This window comes from Electrophorus electricus, chromosome 1 (assembly GCF_041902795.1).
Source record: "Electrophorus electricus isolate QZ-2024a chromosome 1, ASM4190279v1, whole genome shotgun sequence".
Classification (NCBI taxonomy): domain Eukaryota; kingdom Metazoa; phylum Chordata; class Actinopteri; order Gymnotiformes; family Gymnotidae; genus Electrophorus; species Electrophorus electricus.
Genome location: NC_137497.1, coordinates 7,662,451 through 7,682,302, shown reverse-complemented (window position 1 = coordinate 7,682,302; position 19,852 = coordinate 7,662,451). Strand labels below are relative to the sequence as shown.

The window sequence follows — 19,852 nt, the reverse complement described above, 5'->3', positions numbered from 1 at the left end:
TGTAATTTTTATAAAATAAGATGACCGTTTCGTTTCAGGTTATTTCGTTTCATTTTAGGTTACTTGTGAGGGCAATCGAATAAAAGTACCAAGACCAATGTGCACATAGGAGCATGTGTGAGTATTACTGGCTGAGTAGTACAGAAGGACAGAGAGGAAAAAATGAATTCTGACAAAGTAGGGTAGGAGAGAACAAGGGACCCCACGGTGACTGTATTAAAGTTTTTTATTTTTGTTTTTGTTTTTTTACCTGAGATCATGTTCCGCCTCCAATGACCAGGTAACCCTGCCTACCCCAGCCTCTCCCAAGGACAGAGCCACAGACAGCAGTCCGGGTGTCAGGTGTTAGGTGACACATTTACCACTGCGCAGAACCAGTCCGAGCTGCCTGAGCCTGACCCCGGTCCAATAAACCACTTCCCAGGTCAACAGAACCCAGACAATATGCCCTAACCGCTAGCAACACATTAGCAGCAAGGGATTAGCTGCCACCGAAGCCGCGGGGGGCCTTTCTGAGAATTCATTATCAAGCTCTTATCTGTGAAATGGGGTGACAGAGTCCACCCAACTCTAACACACCTTAACACAGACTGGTTCATACCAGTTTTCTACGCTACACAGCGAGAGGACTCATAGAAGGGTAACCCCAGCAGGTGTAGAGAAATGGTATCCTCTTATCTCAACAGAGGATAGGTGTGGGTGAAACCAATATGAGTGACCTTGCTGATCATAAATAAATATCTTGCCTGCCAGTAGATCATTGAACTGAAACGCTGGGACTCATTTCTACAGATATTGCACTGACTGCTGATTTAATACTGATTTATTTCAACGTGCATAGAGACTTATGGGATCGCATCAGGCTGTGTCTGAAAACTGTTCTATTAAATGAGGAATATACATTTGTAGTCTATAGAGACTATTGTGTTGCTGTCTCCTATACTTTTGCCTTTGAACAGCCTGTCACAGTCTAAGTCAGACAAAACAGTACATGTCTAGTGAACTTGAGGCTTTTTTTTTTTTTCAGGAAGGTGCTCAAATGCCATGTCTGTCTTGGAGTCGCCGTGCCACACACACAGTGCGGAGGGAAGCACGTTGTCACGCTTGAACATTTTCGATGGAACATTTTTCGTATGTTCCGTCAGACTCGCGGAGGTCACTCCGAAGATGACTCAGAGTGGGCTGGTCGGTTGCCGAGGCAACTGCTGAGTAAAACCTTTATGATGTAATCAGTCTTCAGGATGATGTAACTGGGAGCTATCATCTTAAACATGGTGAAATTTGGGAGTTGGCAGTTATGAATGTAATGCAGACAGAAATTGCATCATATCTTTTTAAACCTGAAACATTTCCTGACATTAGTTCACTGCAGAAAGGTGGATAAAGTTTATTAATTGCTATATATTTAGTGTACTTTAAATTAGAAATGTGATTACGTTCTGTAGCATAAGAGGTGTACATGAAGCTTTTAAAAAGATGCCTTATTCCCCAGTTGTTCCAGCATGTTTCATTCAAGTGAATGCGTTACACTCATTTCACTTTCACATCATTCAGACTTTCACCTGCAAGTGAACAGTGGTTGGGTGCAATTTTCAGTGTAATTGAGCTTTTATTTTTACTGGCTTTGCATGTGTCTCAAGAAAGCCAGTAATTTCATAAAAATATTTCATATAATTTCACAAAGAGCAGCAACAGAGAGTGACAGCAACTTTTTAAATTCAAAATTTTATTGTTGAACTTGACAATCGTGTGAAAATGCAAGACAAGGTCATTCCAACGTTGTAACAAACTTAAAAAGTTAAAAAGCATGAAACAGAAAAACCAGAGGCATGGTAATATTCACAGGCGCGTTTAGGCGACAGAGCCCCAGGCTTCGCGTGCGCCAGTAACGAGGCACCAACGTGGTGCACTCCGTGGGGTCAAGTGTGCATTTGCAAAATGCAGACAAGCAGTTCACGAGACCGCGGTCCACCGCGTCTCTTTGCGTCCTGCACGCGGGAGCGTCGACCCACGGCAGGCCGTCGTTCCACCGAACACTCCTCTGCACGCGCGAGACGCATCGCAGCAGCGCACCACTAAAGTAGCTGCACGTCTTCCTTGCGTGCGGCGCGTGCGGCGCGGGGGGATTGAGTCTGCATGTCTCGCGCCGCGGAAGCAGTTCGTGTCCGTTCCTGACCGGGAATGTCCTTCATGTTCGTCACCATCCCCGCCTCGCCTCGGTCTGTATCCGATTGTTCTGCAAGCAGGTGGACTTCCAAACCTCCCAGTGACACGTCAGTAACTCTCGCCGGAGTCGGGCGAAGCCGTTCAACGCATCTTGAGCAACTGCCGGACCATGCCCGCGATCTGCAGGAACTTATCCTTCTTTCGTTGCTTCAGCGCCATCAGGGCTCTGGCCGTTTCCTCGGGATCGCTCGAGGAGGAGAAGATGCTCCTCACCCTCTCCTCCGCTTTCATGTCCCCGGTTTTCTGGAACAGCTTCATCAGCGCGTCCTGGTTGACGTTCTCGAAGATGTTCGCCACGGCCCGCTTGCGGTGCGCCGTGTCGAACCTGCTGCCGTAGACGGAGGGGCAGACCCGGCGACTCTCCGAGGTCACGTACGTCGACATCTTCAGGTTTCTCTCGTGCCGTCGGCAGTTTGGGTTTTCGACAGCTCGTTCGAGTTTCGGCTGCTGGAGTGCTCGTGGCAGAAACTGAAGCTCTCACGCCGCCGCTCGCGCAATTTAAAGGGTTTGCCGCGAGCGGAAAAGCTGGCAAGACCCGCGCGGTGCGTCACACGCATACGCAACGCCCCTTTTCTCAGCGGATGTGACACTACTTGCAAGTGGGCAGCGGCCACAAACGAACATTAGAATGAAATGCGTACACAGGGTGCACTGAAAAGAAGAAAAAGCGTCAAACTTATGGACATTGAATTTATTGTTTATTGTTTGTTCAACATAAACTCGTAAGTTGTCATGTTAAACTTGTACTACTTCAGTTATATCAATGCGCTGGCATTATGCTGGTGTAGGGTTGTTTTTTTTTTTTTTAGAGTTTAGAGATTTTTTTGTACTTTGGTTTCATTAGAGGTTTCATTATCAGTCAGCGATAAATGCTCCTTTAATCAGCAGATATTTTGCATTTTATTTGTGTATATATTAATCTCGTCAATGGTCAGGATAAAATTAGTAACACCCCCCCCCCCCCCATTAAAAACATTCCTGTAACACTGCGCTATAAATGTCACACAGTGGTGTTTCTAACAGTGGTGTTTCTGTTTATTGAAGATGAATCGCTCAGCTCCTGCCTCAGCTGATGTCTGTGTAGATAACAGTGCGTGACTGCTCCTGCACTAATGGAAGGTAAACAAAGCCGACCATTCCCCTCCTGTGCACACGTACCCCGGGCTTTCCCAATAACATGCTGCAAAAAAATGTTTTTGCGTTTCCTCTCTTCCTTTTCTGTAACTCCTAATCTAAACATGTGAAGGAATCCAGGGTGAAAAAAAAAAACTGTGTCAGTCAAACGCTGGACATGTTACGCCAAGAGGTCAGAGTTCATAACCCTGGGAAAGTGGTCCATTGTTGCAGTAGAGTGGAGGAATTCAGGACCCCCCCTGACGCCTGTCTGGATGCCTCTCCAGGACGGACTGGAGGCTGGCAGCTTGGCTAAGGATGGAAACTCCTCGTTCCCCAAGCCCATTATGAAGACGCTACCACCACCACCCCCAGCGCTGCTCTTCCAATGCCCGACCGAACCGTCTCCTCGTTGGTTAACAATGGGAACGCAAAATTTAACGAGAGGTTGAGGGTCACGTTAACCAAGAGGAGACGGCGGCCCCTCCAGCACTCACAACGGAGCCTTCGTAACATCCATCCCTAAAACACTAGCCACGCCGGCAATGTTTGACAGATAGATGACAACATTCTTAAAATGGATTTAAAAATAGCAATAACTCACACTTCTCTGGATGTATAAACTGCGACTTCGTCCATTTCCCGTAAATGTGCATGGCAATAGTGAGCAATGGCCCCATATATGGAATAACCGAGAATGAGAGAGTGCGCTAGAACTTTGCTGTTATCAGTCAAAGTCCACAGTCCTCCAGCCCCCTGGCTGGCAGCACTGAGAAGGTTCTGCCTGGCCACACATCACATCCTCCGCTGTGGAGCCTGATATGCGGGAAGCGTAGCAGAAGGGAGAAGTTTTTATCCAGTCAAGACAGCAGAGTCACGATTCCCCGAGAAGATGGAGTAACCATCTTATTAGGAACGGGCCTTCACCTGCAGTTACTGTCAGCTGGAATCACACATTGTAGTCAGTTGGGCATGTTGTTGCTTAACTGAGTGTGGTGTGACATAAATAAATGTCAGGTAGGCTCAGGTAGGGATCTGTTGCCATGCGCAGTTTATGTCCATTGTCATCCAGCATCTTCAGCAATGGTGGGATTTCCGACTGCAAGACCGCCGCTGACGGATATTTCTGGACGGGGGACCATTCTCTGCTAGGCCGTAAAGGTGATGCATGTAACAGCTGGCGAGAACAGAAACACTGCTGTTCCCAACAAACTCATCCTGACGGTAACGCCCACTGCCACACAACTGACATTGCAGAGGTGCTAGAGCATTGAGGCTGTCTTGTCACCCACATGGTCACCCTGCGGTCAATCGCACACCAATGGTAAAGAAGGCAGAGGGCAGCTGATATATTGTAGAACAGCCTGCAATCCCACACAGGTACAGAAAATGCCTAAGATAGGCATAACTAAGATAGGGGGCATGCAGGAGACATGCATGAGACATACAGGAGACATACTGGAGACATTGCTCACTCCTGATAGTGAGCGATTGATGTGGTACCTGCAGAGACTGTCTAGTGTAATAGATATGACACTTTATAATGCCGCAACCTCCCTCTCTACTGATTTCAGTGACGGTGAAGGTTTAACTGCTTTGTGGAGGACTGCACAGAAAAGGCATCACTATCAGTCTGTGTATGCAGGTCAAATCCAGTCCAGGAAGGGGAGGGGAGTGTCAACAGCTGTGGGGGGACACGCTCGCTGCGTCCGAATGCACAGTCCCTAACGGCGTCTCGTACCGCATCTGCAAATGTGGCAAATCCTCTCCCCACCTTCTCTTCCTTAGCAATAATCCCTTGTGGTGCCGCATGACAAAATATCACAGCTAGTACAAAAACGTGGTAACCCTAGTGTGTGTGTGTGTGTGTGTGTGTGTGTGTGTGTGTGTGTGTGTGTGTGTGTGTGTGTGTGTGTGTGTGTGTGTGTGTGTGTGTGTGTGTGTGTGTGTGTGTGTGTGTGTGTGACCATATATACATAATGGGGGTAAGAAGCATGAAAGGGACTAGCGTTTTATTCGTTTATGTCTGAGGAATCTCTTTGGCCCAGGTGTGCACGCACACATGGAAGCATAACTTCTACTGTCACTCTTCATACCCTTGTGTGTGTCCTTGTGCAAACGGCTCATGTGTGGAAGCTTTCGATGTAGCGGCTTGGATGGGCGGGTGGGGCGCTGTGGTCACTCCTCTGTCAGCGCTGACGTTGCCTTGGCAACGGCACAAACAAACTGCCATCGAGCGGATAGATTTCCTTCTGGACTTTGATCTTTATCATAGACCACAGATCGCACACACATCACGTATGCAGGGAAGCAGCCTGGAGTCATTAATTATTTCATCCTTGCAGGCTGGGAAGCGTGTAGGCACAGAAGGACAAGGCTCGGGTCAGTATCTAGGACAACTAACACTCCTACTGGGTGGCTTGACATCCGTTCCTGCGCTTGCAGCCTTTCTAACCCATAACTGCCAATCGGTGTGCCTTCAGAATTTCCCACGGTTCTTGCTTCCGAAATAAGTCACGGACTCGTTTTCCCTGTCTTACTCGCACTCCAGTGGCTTTGGGTCATGACCGCAGTTTCGTACCCAGTTTTCCCTGACTAACTGTCAAGAGTCTTTTTTCTGGCATTTCGATCCGAACCTGCTTTTCTGGATTTTGGTTGGGCCTATTACATCACAGTCAGTTTCCTAGTTTTGATATCAGATTTTATGTCAATGGTCATTAAAGTAGTACACTGCACATACGCCCAGGTCGACTCGCCTGGTCACATCACATGCACAGCGCATGCGTCCAGTCTCGTCTGGTCATCTACCCATGTATGCGTCCCAGGAATTCACTGCAGGGGGGAATATAAGAAAAAACACTCAATTAAATCGCTACATAAAATTAAATTGACAAGTGCGCCGAAGTCCTAGAAACTACTAGAAGCGGATGCACTCCTAGAGTTTGTCATTTCATTATTTAAGACATAATCTACCATTAACCATTGATACCACATGAACCGGTGTGGGTATCAGAATGGCAGTTTCTTTGTTTTTGACTTCATTGTCATAACTGAACTAAAGAAGTCACTGATTTTTCTACATTTATGTGATCAGGTGTGCTTAGCTAGTGCAGTTATCTGGCTGGAGCTTTCTATCTGAATCAGTACAAAACTGCACGGTCCTGATTGGTTAATCCTGTTTCTCACTTTGAACATCACATCAGTGCAATTACTGCACAAACAGGTCAGTTTACACACACGGCATCAGCTACACTCTAAGTGTATGTTATACTTTACATGTGTAGTATCAGCTATACTGTATGTGTTTTATACTTTACACATGCAGTATCAGGTATACTGTATGTGTGTGTTATAAATTCTCCATTATTAAACATTTGAAACTAATAAAGTTGTGCTGCCAGATCATCCGTTCAATAAATTGTACAGCAGGAGAACGCAGCATCAGAAACTTGGTGTGAAGTCATGCCAATACACACACGTGCTTGTGTTTGTTGTAATTTAACTTTAATGTGCACAAAATAACTTTACAAGAAAAACAGGAAAACAGCTAACTGGAAATGAGGTTTCGTGATCCAAGATAAAAATATATAGGTATGTTACTTGCCTGTTAAGTGTCAGTGAGTCTCACCTGCTATGGCTGCTGTTTACAGGAAAGCGCAGGGCGGGCTGATGTGTGAATGCCAGCTCTATTCCGGGAGACACAGCGATCTTACACAACCTGGTCCACTCTCGGGCCCTGGGAGGGCGGCAGAAGTTCATCTGAGTTCACTCAGATTTACGTGGCAGCCCCCCCCCAAAACAGACACAGTCACAAAAGACACTTTACAGACTCCACAAGCCATTTATTCAAAGGCCCACGCCGCAGAGCTGCTTCCTGCTGATTTGGGACCTGTTCGTGTTACCTGGACCCCAGCGTTTGCCAATTCCGTGAGTGAGGGTCGAGTGTCCGATGAAGGTCAAAAGGCCAAGTGTCCAAACTCGATAGTGGAAAGGAGCATAACCCGATACAGAGTCGCTCTGGTGAGTTGGTTGTGTCCAGGCCAAAATGCCATTCTCATTCCACCGCAGGGGTCTGGATAGGCTGTGTCTGTTCTGGGAAACCAAACAGAGCCTCTGGGCCTTATTCTTCATCTATTAAATGAGTTCTGCAACACATTTGCTTTTGATCAGGGTAAATGTTTATTAAAGCCGCTCTCTACTGACCTCAGTCGGGAAAGTCTTGGGGATGCTTCACAGTTGACCAGATCTGGAACGCTGCAAATAGAGGAATGCCTGTCAGCGCTGCAGTGACTCAAACAGATCCATAATAAACAGGAATCAGCTCCGAGAAGTCGTGATAAGCGGATGTAATCATCCTTTTTTTTTAGTGTGTTGTTTTGGTCGCCATGACAAACATCGAGGAGTGAATAACAAATGTAAGCGTCTTCTCTGGCATCATGCAGACAGCCAGACAGGCCACGCAAATTCCATGTAATCACCAGGATACTCACTGGACCTTGATCAGAAGAGAGTGGTATCATGTGCAGACAGACAGACAGACAGACAGACACACACACACACACACACACACAAAAACAAACACACACACAGGAAAGGTCAGTGTGTTCAGATTGAGTGACGCATTATTATTCACCAACTCAGGACACCCAGGCTGAATTACAGATAAACCAGTTCAAACCAGTTGCAGTAGCAGGCACCTTCTGTCTCTCTGTCTCTCTCTCTCACACACACACACACACACACACACACACACACCAGGGTTGCCACCTTCTTGTATTAGCCAATATATTTTGTCCCTTACAGTAACAACATTCCAAACTTACAGAATCTTGGGAGAACTTTCTGGAGTTTCCATCTCATGAGTCTATATGACAGGAACAACATTTCGCACATGTAACATCAGTGATGTTATACGCTGCTAGAGTGGCACATGCTTGTTGGCTCTTGCCTCTAACCCACCATCCAGTAGATGAACCTGCAGCTGTGGCAAACCAATCAATCAGGCAGAACGTTTATTTATATAGCGCATTTTACAACAGTAAGCAGCTTCACAAATGTCCGAGTCCAAGCCCCAAGTGAGCAAGCCAAGGGAGACAGTGGCGAGAGAAAACTCCCTAGAGCACGAGAAAGAAACCTAGAGAGGATCCAAGACTCAAGACCATCCTCCTCTGGCCTCAAACAACACCACAGAAAGGAATCCTGGCATAGACCAGCCATTGACGGTCCCAGTTCGAGCCTTTAACACTTGATGCCGTTGGGAGTTTTCAACTGGTCGCAGAGGGGAGAAAATCGATCTGCCATAGCATGTTTCCACGGAGGCACACGAGGAAGCGACACCGGCCAAAAGTGCAAGCCTCGTGGATTCTTTATAAGTGTTGCTGATAAAAACCTGCATCATGTGTTTAAACACGGCAGCCTGAGCTAGAGCAGTGTCGTCAAGCTCGACCGCGCTCACGTTCACAACTCAAACACTGTAAAGAAAATGCACGGAGCAGAGATGTTCGCTCGGGCCAAGACCTGCGAGGGATGGCAGCGGATTCGACAACCAAATGGGAGCCCGTTTATTTCTTCACTCTTTGTTTTCTTTGCTTGGAGAGCGTCTCTGATATTTCGCCGCCGCCAACCGACTGCTGTGCAAGCCACTAGATGTTTGTGAAGACGGCGATGAAACGGTTAATGGCGTCCATTGGGCTATTAAGAACTCCCTTGAAGTCACAGAGCTATTATGTTATCCAGAAAAGTATGAGTTTATAGCCATTTCTCAGCATCTGCCCATTAAAACAGGAGTCCAGGAGAAGCGAGACTGATCGACTTGTTCCTGATTGTTTTGAATTTGTGGAAAGGATATTTGGACTCAAGGAGCAAATGTGACTCGGACTTCTGTAAACCCTGACCGTTCAGTGCACTGATTTGTCTGTTGTGGTAAAGAAGAACAGAGTGTTGTTAGTATGTCCAGTTTGGGCCAGTCAGGTGTAATGAGAAACATCACTGTATGAAGCAGTACCGATGACTCCAGACCTTGTCATAACAATGTGTTTAGCATTGAGGGGGAGGGGTATCAGACTGGGATACCCCTCCCATACTAAAGGGAGTAACATTAATACACACACACACACACACACACACACACGGTAGGTGGTCCTAGTGTCCTGTTCCCCAAAACAGACTACTTTACCACCATTTGCGCAAGTGGTTTGCTTGGTACCTGTGGTAACGCACACACACATGCGCAAAAGATTGCATTTCGCACACAGAAAATCTGGACTCACCTCCTTTTCTCGTTGTGAAATGAGCAGGATTTGAACACAAACAAAGTCATTGCGGTGTTGGAGTATAATTACGGGGACGTACCGCAGACTGTGTGATGTTGTGAAAATAAGAACAAAACCATCGTGTCGTCATGGGTGAGGGGAATGCACGTGATGTCACAGCTCACATTAGGCCTCTCGAGATGTCTCGCGTGTGCGCGGGCAACAGCCGAGCGGCGGCTCAGCAAACGGATAGCATCTGCGCATGCCAGAGCCGCACGAGCCAAAGACGGAGCTCGCTCACGTGACCTAACGACCTTTTTGCACGCTAACCAGGGGAGAATTCTGCCACAGCTCAGCACCTGGCCCCGCCTACTAAATGGGCCCATTGTGGAATTAGATCTAATTAGATGGAATTATATGGAATTATATGGAATTATATGGGGAGGAGGGCAGGGCCTCACATGCAGATGTTGCTCGGTTTACATACAGTGAGAACATGGGTGCACAGGAGCCAGTTAAGTGGACAGGGCATTGAAGGCAGCCGCTCCTGTGCAAATGTATTACTCCCTGGAAAATACAGGTCTGGGTGACAAAGAGCGATAGTCTGGACTATTCTCTCTCTCCCTCTCTCTCTCCTCCCCTGCTTTTACCGTGACAAGCGCAGGGTGTATTATTGGTTAGATAACACTTATTTAACATATCCCTATCATTTAGCTTTTTTTGGGGGGGGGGGGGTGGAGCTTCTGGGGTCGGCAGCATTATTTTCTGTTATTTTTGTAGTGATAGAAGCTGTCACAAGGTCAAAGCTGAAACTGCAACAGTGTTTACAGCTGCAACTCACCCAGTGTTTACAGGTCTACGCCGGTGGAGTGTTTGACGGACTGCCCTCGAGGGCCAGTGCCAAGGTTTACCACATACCAGTTCCTGCCAGCTTCGTGCACAGCAGGTGGCATAGACAGGACCTCCTTTCTGACTGCACGGGCCACACCTCTTCTCTAGACCCATATGGCAGACACACACACTGGGCCTCTTTCCTGGACTGGTACAGCAGGCAGAGACCGGGCCTGAGACACCTGAGTTCTGCCGTCTTGTACTATGAATCTTGTATCTTTTTTTAATACTACGACACATACAAAGGTAACCTCGATGCACTCCATATATGGATCTTAATAGCTAACGTATATGTAACAGTTTCTGACCTAAACTGATGAGCTGGTTGATGAGCCAGGCGTGCCTCACCCTAAACAAGTCCAGCATCCGCCCACCCGCACCAAGCAAAACCCCCGTGAGAAAGAGACGCCCATTGCCTGCAGGACCAAGTGTGTGTACGTGTGTGTGTGCGCGCGCGCGTTCCACCCAGTGGTAACTGAACAATGGGATCAAAGGGAACTCCTACACAGGACTGTGGGGCTTGTGTTTCCACATGGAGCTTCTCTTGAACTCAAGTGCACCTTGGACGGTAATCCTGCTCCGAGAAAGACCACGGCATCAGTCCGTTGGTATCCAGTGCTCTATTTCCAGAAGGTCCCATCTGTGGTTTGTGTGTGTGTGCTTGTGAGTCTGACAGAAGCATGCATGGAAAGTGGAAGTGTGGGTACAGCTTAAGCTAGACGTACGTCCAGTCACTGTCGCACTGAGAGAGGAACCGATTAACTCATCGCAAGCACCTTGGATATCAGAGGGCACAGGCCATTGCCCCCCCCCCCCCCCCCCACACACACACACACATACACACACACACACACACACACACACTCTCACTACAACACAAGTGTTGACTCAGAGAAATCTGTCTCGCCCACACCAGAGGTTCAAATACACCGGAGTTAAGTTAATTGGCCTTGTGTAATTCCGCTAACCCTTACAGAATAAGACGAATGCTGCAGTTTGCATGAGTCATGGAGCACAGCGTGGGAACAATCACTGCCAAGGGCCCGGTATGCCTGCAGGGCACAAAATCCCAGTTTTCAGTTTATTTGATTGTCTTTGCATAATAACGGCCGCCACAGGCTTACCCCGAACCAACGCTCCAGCGATGGACAGAATAGTAGCAAGATGAAGTAGTATAATCCGCGCACACACGGCTGACGCAGTGGTATAAAAATATGGGGTTTGCACGAGAAAAGCACAGTAATGCCAGTGCAAGACAGTTGGAAGTCTGTCCCTTCTCTCCCACGTTTTCAAAATCACACACACACACACACACACACACACACACACACACACACACACACACACACACACACACACACACACACACACACACACACACACACACACACACACACACACACACACCCCCCCCTACCTACCTATTCATGAGTGCAGTGGCAGTTAAGGTACTTGTAATCTGTAATCAGAAGGTTGCTGGTTCGAGCCCAACCACCACCAGGTTGCCACTGTTGGGCCCGTGAGAAACACCTTTAATTCCCAATTGTTCAAGTTGTACTCAGTCATAATTGTAAGTCACTTTGGATACAACTGTCAGCTAAATGTCAGAATGTAAATGTTGTGGCATGGTGAGCATCATAAATGTTTGATTGTGCAATATCAAACATTCATATTAGAGCGCACGCACACTAACAAGAATGAAATATGATTAAAAAAGATTTCAGTTAGTAGACTGTTTCAGTGTGTGTGTGTGTGTGTGAATGATAGTGTGTCTTCATGCCCAGTGGTGGATGGTGGTCCTACACGGGACTGTGGGGCTTGTGTTTCCACATGGAGCTTCTCAAGCTCAAGTGCACCTTGGACGGTAATCCTGCTCCGAGAAAGACCACGGCATCAGTCCGTTGGTATCCAGTGCCCTATTCCCAGAAGGTCCCATCTGTGATGTGTGTGTGTGTGTGTGTGTGTGTGTGTGTGTGAGTCTGACAGAAGCATGCATGGAAAGTGGAAGTGTGGGTACGGCTAGACGTACGTCCAGTTTGGACGTTTTAGTAGACTGTTTGTGTGTGTGTGAGTGATGGTGTGTCTTCATGTCCAGTGGTGGATGGTGCTCTGTCCTGGGTGTTGTCCTCTCTCCCTCTCTCCACCTGATTCAGTCCCCCAGGAGGGCTTTGGTTGAGAGGACACTGTGCGTGATTGGCTACCGCTTCTCACCGCCATGTGACTGGATGTAGAAGCTGTGTGTGTAACCGTAAAGCAACTTTGGGCTCCTTTGAAAGGTGCTATATAAATACAACTTCATTCATTCATTCCTAAAACCCAGTTATTGCGAACACACATGCAAACATGTTTTGTGCTTAGTCAACCTTGAACAAATGGCTACTGAAAATGAGTCCAGTGTCAAACATTATCCAAGGATAAACATGTCCAGAAGATTTTAGCCATACTCATATGTAGCTCATCTGGTTACATTCTCATGAAAGGAGGGAGGGGAGGGGGTAGAGATAGCTGTCTTCTATCTTAAAACTGCATCAGACATGATTGCGAAGTTAATACATGAATCGCTAAGCCTTCGGGACTAGTGAATTACTGGAGCAGCGCGCCCTCAGGTGGACAGAATTGTTAGTACAACGTGATGCCTTCCTATTGTCCTCCACCCCAGTCAACTGCTCTCCGTTGCCCTTAAAGGACGGGTCTTGCGGGATGGGTCGCAGACACATGTACTCCTCGGGTCAAGACTAGGACCTCTAGAAAGTTGGACTAGACATTAATTGTTGTTTTTTTTTCATTTTTAATTTATTGTTCTATTAAAATTGTTATTATTGTGGTGACCGTTGTCAGTCAGAGGAGGATGGTGCCCCCTTTCAGTCTTGGTTCCTCTCAAGGTTTCTTCTCTAGGGAGTATTTCCCTCATCACTGTCACCCTTAGCTTCCTCACTGGGAGCTTGGACTCGGACATTTGTAACGCTGATTTGCGATAACATCTGTTGAAAACAAACGCTATATGAATACATTTTTGCTTTTGATTTTTTTTTTAAATTGTCTATTGGATGGGTTCTCATTATTTAAATGTTTGTGAAGATTTAACTAAAACTTCTTCACACTCTGCAAGCCTGCATGTCAATCACTGGTATCTCCATAGTATGTTATTATCCATAGCCCTAGCCCTATGTGGCTAATTATAAGATAATTCATTACTCGGTTATCATAATAGTTATTATAATAACATGCTCCGCTACAGGCATTTTCTTAATTGTTGCAACAATTAATGGTTATCTTAACAGATAAGGTTTTAAGCTTTGAAATTCAATTATCCTGTGGCTCTTTTCATCTTGTAGGTAGTTATACCGCAAATATAGACACTAATTCCTGGTTGATTTCAGCGTGAAGAATCCTAAGTGTGTGAAGCTAACAAGCTAGCAAACCCGATCCGTTCTGTGAGAACAGTCCATTACACATTCTTACACAGCCTTTCTCTTACAGTGAGTGTGAATCTGGTTGACCTTTGTGCTGTAAATACTATAGTTGTCCACTAGAGGGCAGCAGGGGCGAACATATTTGGGCCTGTTAACTGCAGACGGATTGGTAACGATACCCGGGAGAGGTCCGCGGCAGCCCTTTAGCTGAGAGTTTTTACGTCAAATCAAGTAAACTTTTATTGTCGCGTGGCATACACGAAAACCGTAAGGGCTTACTCATGACATACTTGCAGCATTGTTATACAAAACATACATGTACATAAATATACTATGTACATATCCTAAAAAGTTAAATATATACAACTGTACAAAAGTACAAACAGAACAGACATTAACATATATGGAAGAAATACCACAATTATCATATTTTTTATTGAAGATATTAAAATGTTGTATTTTGCATATGCCCAGAAGCATGCAGTAAGACTAAACACATTTTATAATTACCCTTTAACGCACATGGAAATTTAACACAGGTAATTGTCACTTTATCACAGTATAAGAATGCATAAGAGATATCTTTACTCACTATGTCACGCTTAAGTTGTTATTCACACAGTGAATATGAACCTGGCGTAGTAATAATAATTATAAACACATTGTGTTTATATAACACTTTTCAAGGTTAAGACTGTTGAAAGAAGTATTAGAGGGAAAGGGAAAAGGGGAGTTTTTTAAAGGTGAGATTCGATTATAGAGCGCACTGCAGACTGTTGGACCAGAGGGAGAAGCGAGATCCAGAATGGAGGAGCACATCTAGAAAAAGCACGATCACCATCGTTGTGAAGGTTGGAGGAAGGAGTGGCGAGGAACAGGGCTGAGGGAGATCTGAGCGCGCGAGTAGGTTTGCGAGGGAGGAGAAGATCAGATGGGTATGAGGGAGCGAGGTTATTCAGGGCTTTGTAAGTGAAGTGGGAGGATTTTAAATTAAACACGGCGTTTTACAGGAAGCCGACGGAGATGTTGGGAAACCGGAGTGATGTGACGGGTGAGAAGGCGGGCAGCGGAGTTCCGAACCATCGGATGTCTGTGAACAGAAGAGGAGTTAAAGCAGAGTTCCGAACCATCGGAAGTCTATGAACAGAAGAGGAGTTAAAGCGGAGTTCCGAACCATCGGAAGTCTGTGAACAGAAGAGGAGTTAATGCCTCGCAGAAGAGAGTTGCAATATACAAAGCACCTAGAGATAAAGGCAGGAATGAGAGGTTCTGCAGCACACAGAGAGAGGGACAGCCTAACTTTGGCAATGTTGCGCAGATGGAAAATATATATATATAATTATAGAGTTGGTGTGGGCACTTTAAATCTTTGACCTCAAGTCAGGTCAAACCTGATAACAGGAGGATATTGCCAGGTGTATTCGATAGCTCATGTTTATTGTTTAATCTTGGCGACATATGACATTTATTATTTATTTTATGCCCTGTTAGACGAGTGATGTCTGGAAGGACAGGCAGAAGGTTTAGAACTTCTCCTCAGTGGAGAAATGAAGGTCATTTGGTTTCACTATCACTCTGAACTATGTGAGTGTGGGTATGCGAGCGTGGGTATGCGAGTGTGGGTATGCGAGTGGGTATGCGAGTGTGGGTATGCGAGTGTGGGGGTATGCGAGTGAGGGGGTATGCGAGTGAGGGTATGCGAGTGTGGGTATGCGAGTGTGGGGGTATGCGAGTGTGGGGGTATGCGAGTGAGGGTATGCGAGTGTGGGGGTATGCGAGTGTGGGTATGCGAGTGTGGGGGTATGTGAGTGAGGGTATGCGAGTGTGGGGGTATGTGAGTGAGGGTATGCGAGTGTGGGTATGTGAGTGTGTGTTTGTGAGTGGGGGTATGCGAGTGTGGGGGTATGCGAGTGTGGGGGTATGCGAGTGAGGGTATGCGAGTGAGGGGGTATGCGAGTGTGGGGGTATGCGAGTGTAGGTATCACGTCAAGTTCCTTATTGCATTGTTTTGAATAATTCAGTCCCAATGGAATAGATACATTATGGCCCCAAACCTTTACAGTACAATAAGGAACATGAATGCAGCTTCTATTCGGTGAAACCTGCTTTGCGAATACTGCTTTGTTCAGGACTTCACTATCCTCATCATGAAACATCGCAATGTACCAAAAAAAGCATGTGTTCGTGTGAGAGAGAGAGAATTTAATTTGTTCTGTATGTTTCAAGAAAATATTAAAGATTTCCAATAATACTTAGAGAGGTGTGTGTGTGTGTGTAAGAGTCATGCTTGGATTTGATGCAGTGTACTCATGTTACACTGAATATACTATATATGCAGGCAATGAGGTACTTAGTTACATAAAGTGGGTTTTACACTGCGTGATTCAAAGCAAAGTGGATATCAAGTGCATGATTCACAAACCAACCATGTTTGGGAAAGGTCAATCCGACTCAGTACAACAGATTGGTATGATCTGGAGCCAAGATTATAAACACAGAACCATTTATGATTGGAAACCGGTATAACTGCTTTATTTTATTTTACTAGTTTTACATTCAACAAAACAAATGATCCTTCTTGAGTCAGAGTGAGCTAGTGCAGGATACAGCATTCTTTCATCAAATCCGTCCTCCATTTACTTACTCATTTGTACTAATTCTCTCTCTCTCACACACACACACACACACACACGCACGCAGTTAAATTCATGCAGCGACCAATGCAAATATATCCGCTTCTCGCGTTTACTACTTATACATGTGATTAAAATTACCATTTTTTTTTTACTTTTATTCCAAAGACTACTGACAACATTTCTCCCAAACTCTAAATAAAAATGTTGTCATTTAGAGCTGAAAATGACAACTTGTCAAAAAAGGTGCATGTTTTTAGACCTCGAATAACACAAAAAAGCGAGTTCATATTCATCTATTAACAACAGAAAAACTAGTGTTTTGTCCACATTTGGCGTAATAAGCTTGATGTTCGGATACAGTTTTCACGCTCACCAACAATCTTTACCATTCTTCCTTAGATACGGTTTGGTTCAGGCGATAATCTAATGTAGTGTGGCATGCATGCATGCATGCATGCATGCATGCATGCATGCATGCATGCATGCATGCATGCATCCATCCATCCATCCATCCATCCATCCATCCATCCATCCATCTATCGCTGACTTTTATAGCACGTTTCAAGAGAACAGGTGTCAAGAACCCAAACGATTCCAGTAAAATGAAAACTAAAAACAACAAAAACACAACACAACGAACCACAGACGACGACCAGAGCGCCACCAGAGCGCGAGATCACTGCGCCATAATCCCAACGCCCGCGTGAATGACGAAGCGAGATCGCGCGCGGTTAAGCGGTTAAATCTGCGCGCGCAGAGCACGGCGCGCGCTTCGAAGGGCCGCGGTTCGTTTAGCGCGCGGCCGAAGCGGAGCGCGCGTGCCTCGTCTGGAGAATGAACAGTAGAGGAATTCCGATTCTGGGGTTTGTTCAGGTGAAGCGGATTTATGAGGATTTGTACGGCACTAATTTGCAGAATCCCACTGCAACAGCCCATGGCGGTGCTCCGGAACACGCAGTGTACATTATGCATAATGCTGAGGAAGTGGCTGCATTACCTGAGGTCCTCTCGTGATGGCAAGCTCAGTTTAAATCAGCTACGATAACAAACTGCAAATCTTTATGAGGCAACTTGCTTGCGCAGCTGATGGACCTCTGTGGGAAATGTTTTGTTTCTCTGGAAACCTTACAGTTACTGATTTGGGGTCGGTATGTGTGTGTATTCTGGAGGGTACGTATAGATGGGATTGTGTGCTTTGGAAGGATAAGTCAAGTGAACTTTGGGCCGTAGTGCTGGGCGTTTGGGTGTAGGCGGCTCCGTCCTGACACAGGATGAGAGGGAGAGAGTCAGATGAGGGGAAAGTGAGAGGAGTTTGATTACTCTTGGACGATCTTTAGATGAACTTCACCCAAACTGCAGCTTCGCTGTTACTCCATCTGGCTGACTTCCAAAGCACATGACAGTCCAGAGGCTACACAACACAGGCGTGTCTTTTGGTTTAAAAAGCGCTGGGGACGCGAATGTGGCCAACGTGCTGGAACTGAAAGAGGTTCATGAAAGGATTTATGGCTGCTTTATAGTGAGTTTTATCTCAGGATTGTGTGACCATAAAATATAAGCACAAACATTTTCTGATTCTGTTATTAAGAACACGATACATTTGTTTTTTGTGGGGGGGGGGGGTTTGTTTGTTTGTTTGTTTGTTTGTTTTTTTACTAAAACAAGTAGTAAATGTTATATAAAATATATTCAGAATACACTTTCATAAAGTGGCAGGAATGCATCCCCAGCATAAATGATAGCTATGAAAAGATAAGATCGCCTTTATTGATCCCCACGGGGGAAATTCAAGTGTCACAGCAGCTCCAGTGTAGAATTAATAAATAGGGTTAAAGGTAGAATTACAGTAAAATAAGTACAAATAAAAACTATGGGGACAATTACTACACACAATGGCCCAAGGGCCACCCCATCCGCTAGTGATACACACTGACCAGTGGTATGGAGCATATCGAAAGAGACAGTGAGGAAGAGTAGCAGGTACACAACGTCGAGGATTAATGGGACTACAGACGATATCGGTGCAACAGTGGTATATGGTATAATTACGGTTACATAATATATGGTATACAACAGTGGTAGAATTATATATATATATATATATATATATATATATATATAGGGTGAGGTAGAAGAAGGGTAATAGCACAGATAAATGAGCAAAGGGGGTAACGTGAGAGTAACCGATAGTGTGTGAATAAATCGGTAGATTATAAACAGAGGTAGAGTCAGACGGAGGGAAGGTCACTTACGCGGCTGCGTCAGGACAGCAGACGCATTCTCCACTTCTGCAGCAGACCAGACAAAGGCTGTGTGTGAGGAACGAGGATGCGACAGCAACAATAGCTCCTTTCTCAGCGTCCTGCGCTGGCTGACTCCGAGGTCCCGAGGGCCGAGGAATGCAGCGTGGTGGGTGAGCGCACCCCTGTCCCGCTGGACACTGTAGTCCTGCTATGCAGACCCACTGTAAACTCCCCGGCCCACACACCAGAGGCCGGGTTGCCAAATCTTCCCAGCAACCCCACTGGCTAGTGCCAGCCCGTTCCCCCACCTGGGGCTACATCTCCGATCCATGAGGCGTGAACAAGCAACAGGCAATGAGCACACGTGTGGGGGGGGCGGATTTTCAGTCAGCTGGGAAACCAGCACTTCAGGAAAATCAGGAAACTTGAGGAAAACTGCAAGAGTCTCCCTCAAGGTAGGCAAAGGCATGTGTCACTGGCTACCTTTCACAAACAGACAAACTTGAAATCTTGGCCACACTTCAAAATTGGCTAAAACATTTGCGTGTGTATTCATGTTTCAGCGCACAATGCATGCGGCTTAACAATACCACATTGCAATTACACTTCCATGTACAGCTGCGGAATTCGTTGAAACGTCAAAAATCAAAAAACCTTTGTTGTAACATGGTGAAGACTGGCCTGCATTCCTTTAACCAAAATAGCTTGTTTATGGAGTTGACTTATGAAGCAGACTAAAGACTGTGGAGTAGCTGGAATAATATATAATAAATCTGCTGATCATGCTGAGAGATTTTGTATGGGCAATGAAAAGTGAGCTCAGTGTAAATGGTAACAGAAATACAGGCTCTACTGGGTCATATCAAAGAGCATTAGGTCACAAACACACACACACACGCAAGCACGCACACACATTATATATATATATATATATCTATATATATATATATATATCTATATCTATATATATATATATATATATAGATATAGATATATATAGAGAGAGAGAGAGATATAGAGAGAGAGAGATATAGAGATAGAGAGAGAGAGATATATATATAGAGAGAGAGATAGATATA

The 19,852-nt window shown here is 45.7% G+C and overlaps 1 protein-coding gene and 1 long non-coding RNA gene across 2 annotated transcripts; one reads left to right on the top strand and one right to left on the bottom strand.

Annotated features, from left to right (window-relative positions):
* Nucleotides 1-1,706: 1,706 nt before the first annotated feature.
* Nucleotides 1,707-2,720, bottom strand: tcima (transcriptional and immune response regulator a). The gene has a single exon (XM_027029658.3). The coding sequence runs from the start codon at nt 2,608-2,610 to the stop codon at nt 2,308-2,310; it is 303 nt and encodes a 100-aa protein (XP_026885459.1). The 5' UTR covers nt 2,611-2,720; the 3' UTR covers nt 1,707-2,307.
* Nucleotides 2,721-5,521: 2,801 nt separating this feature from the next.
* On the top strand, nt 5,522-7,430 carry LOC113589817 (uncharacterized). The gene is made up of 3 exons (XR_003412028.3): nt 5,522-5,721; nt 6,434-6,562; nt 6,990-7,430. It is a non-coding gene; the product is annotated as an uncharacterized LOC113589817 (long non-coding RNA).
* Nucleotides 7,431-19,852: the final 12,422 nt, after the last annotated feature.

What these genes read in the sequence shown, in the direction of transcription:
- tcima (XM_027029658.3), bottom strand. Translation starts at nt 2,610, where the DNA reads ATGTCGACGTACGTGACCTCGGAGAGTCGCCGGGTCTGCCCCTCCGTC.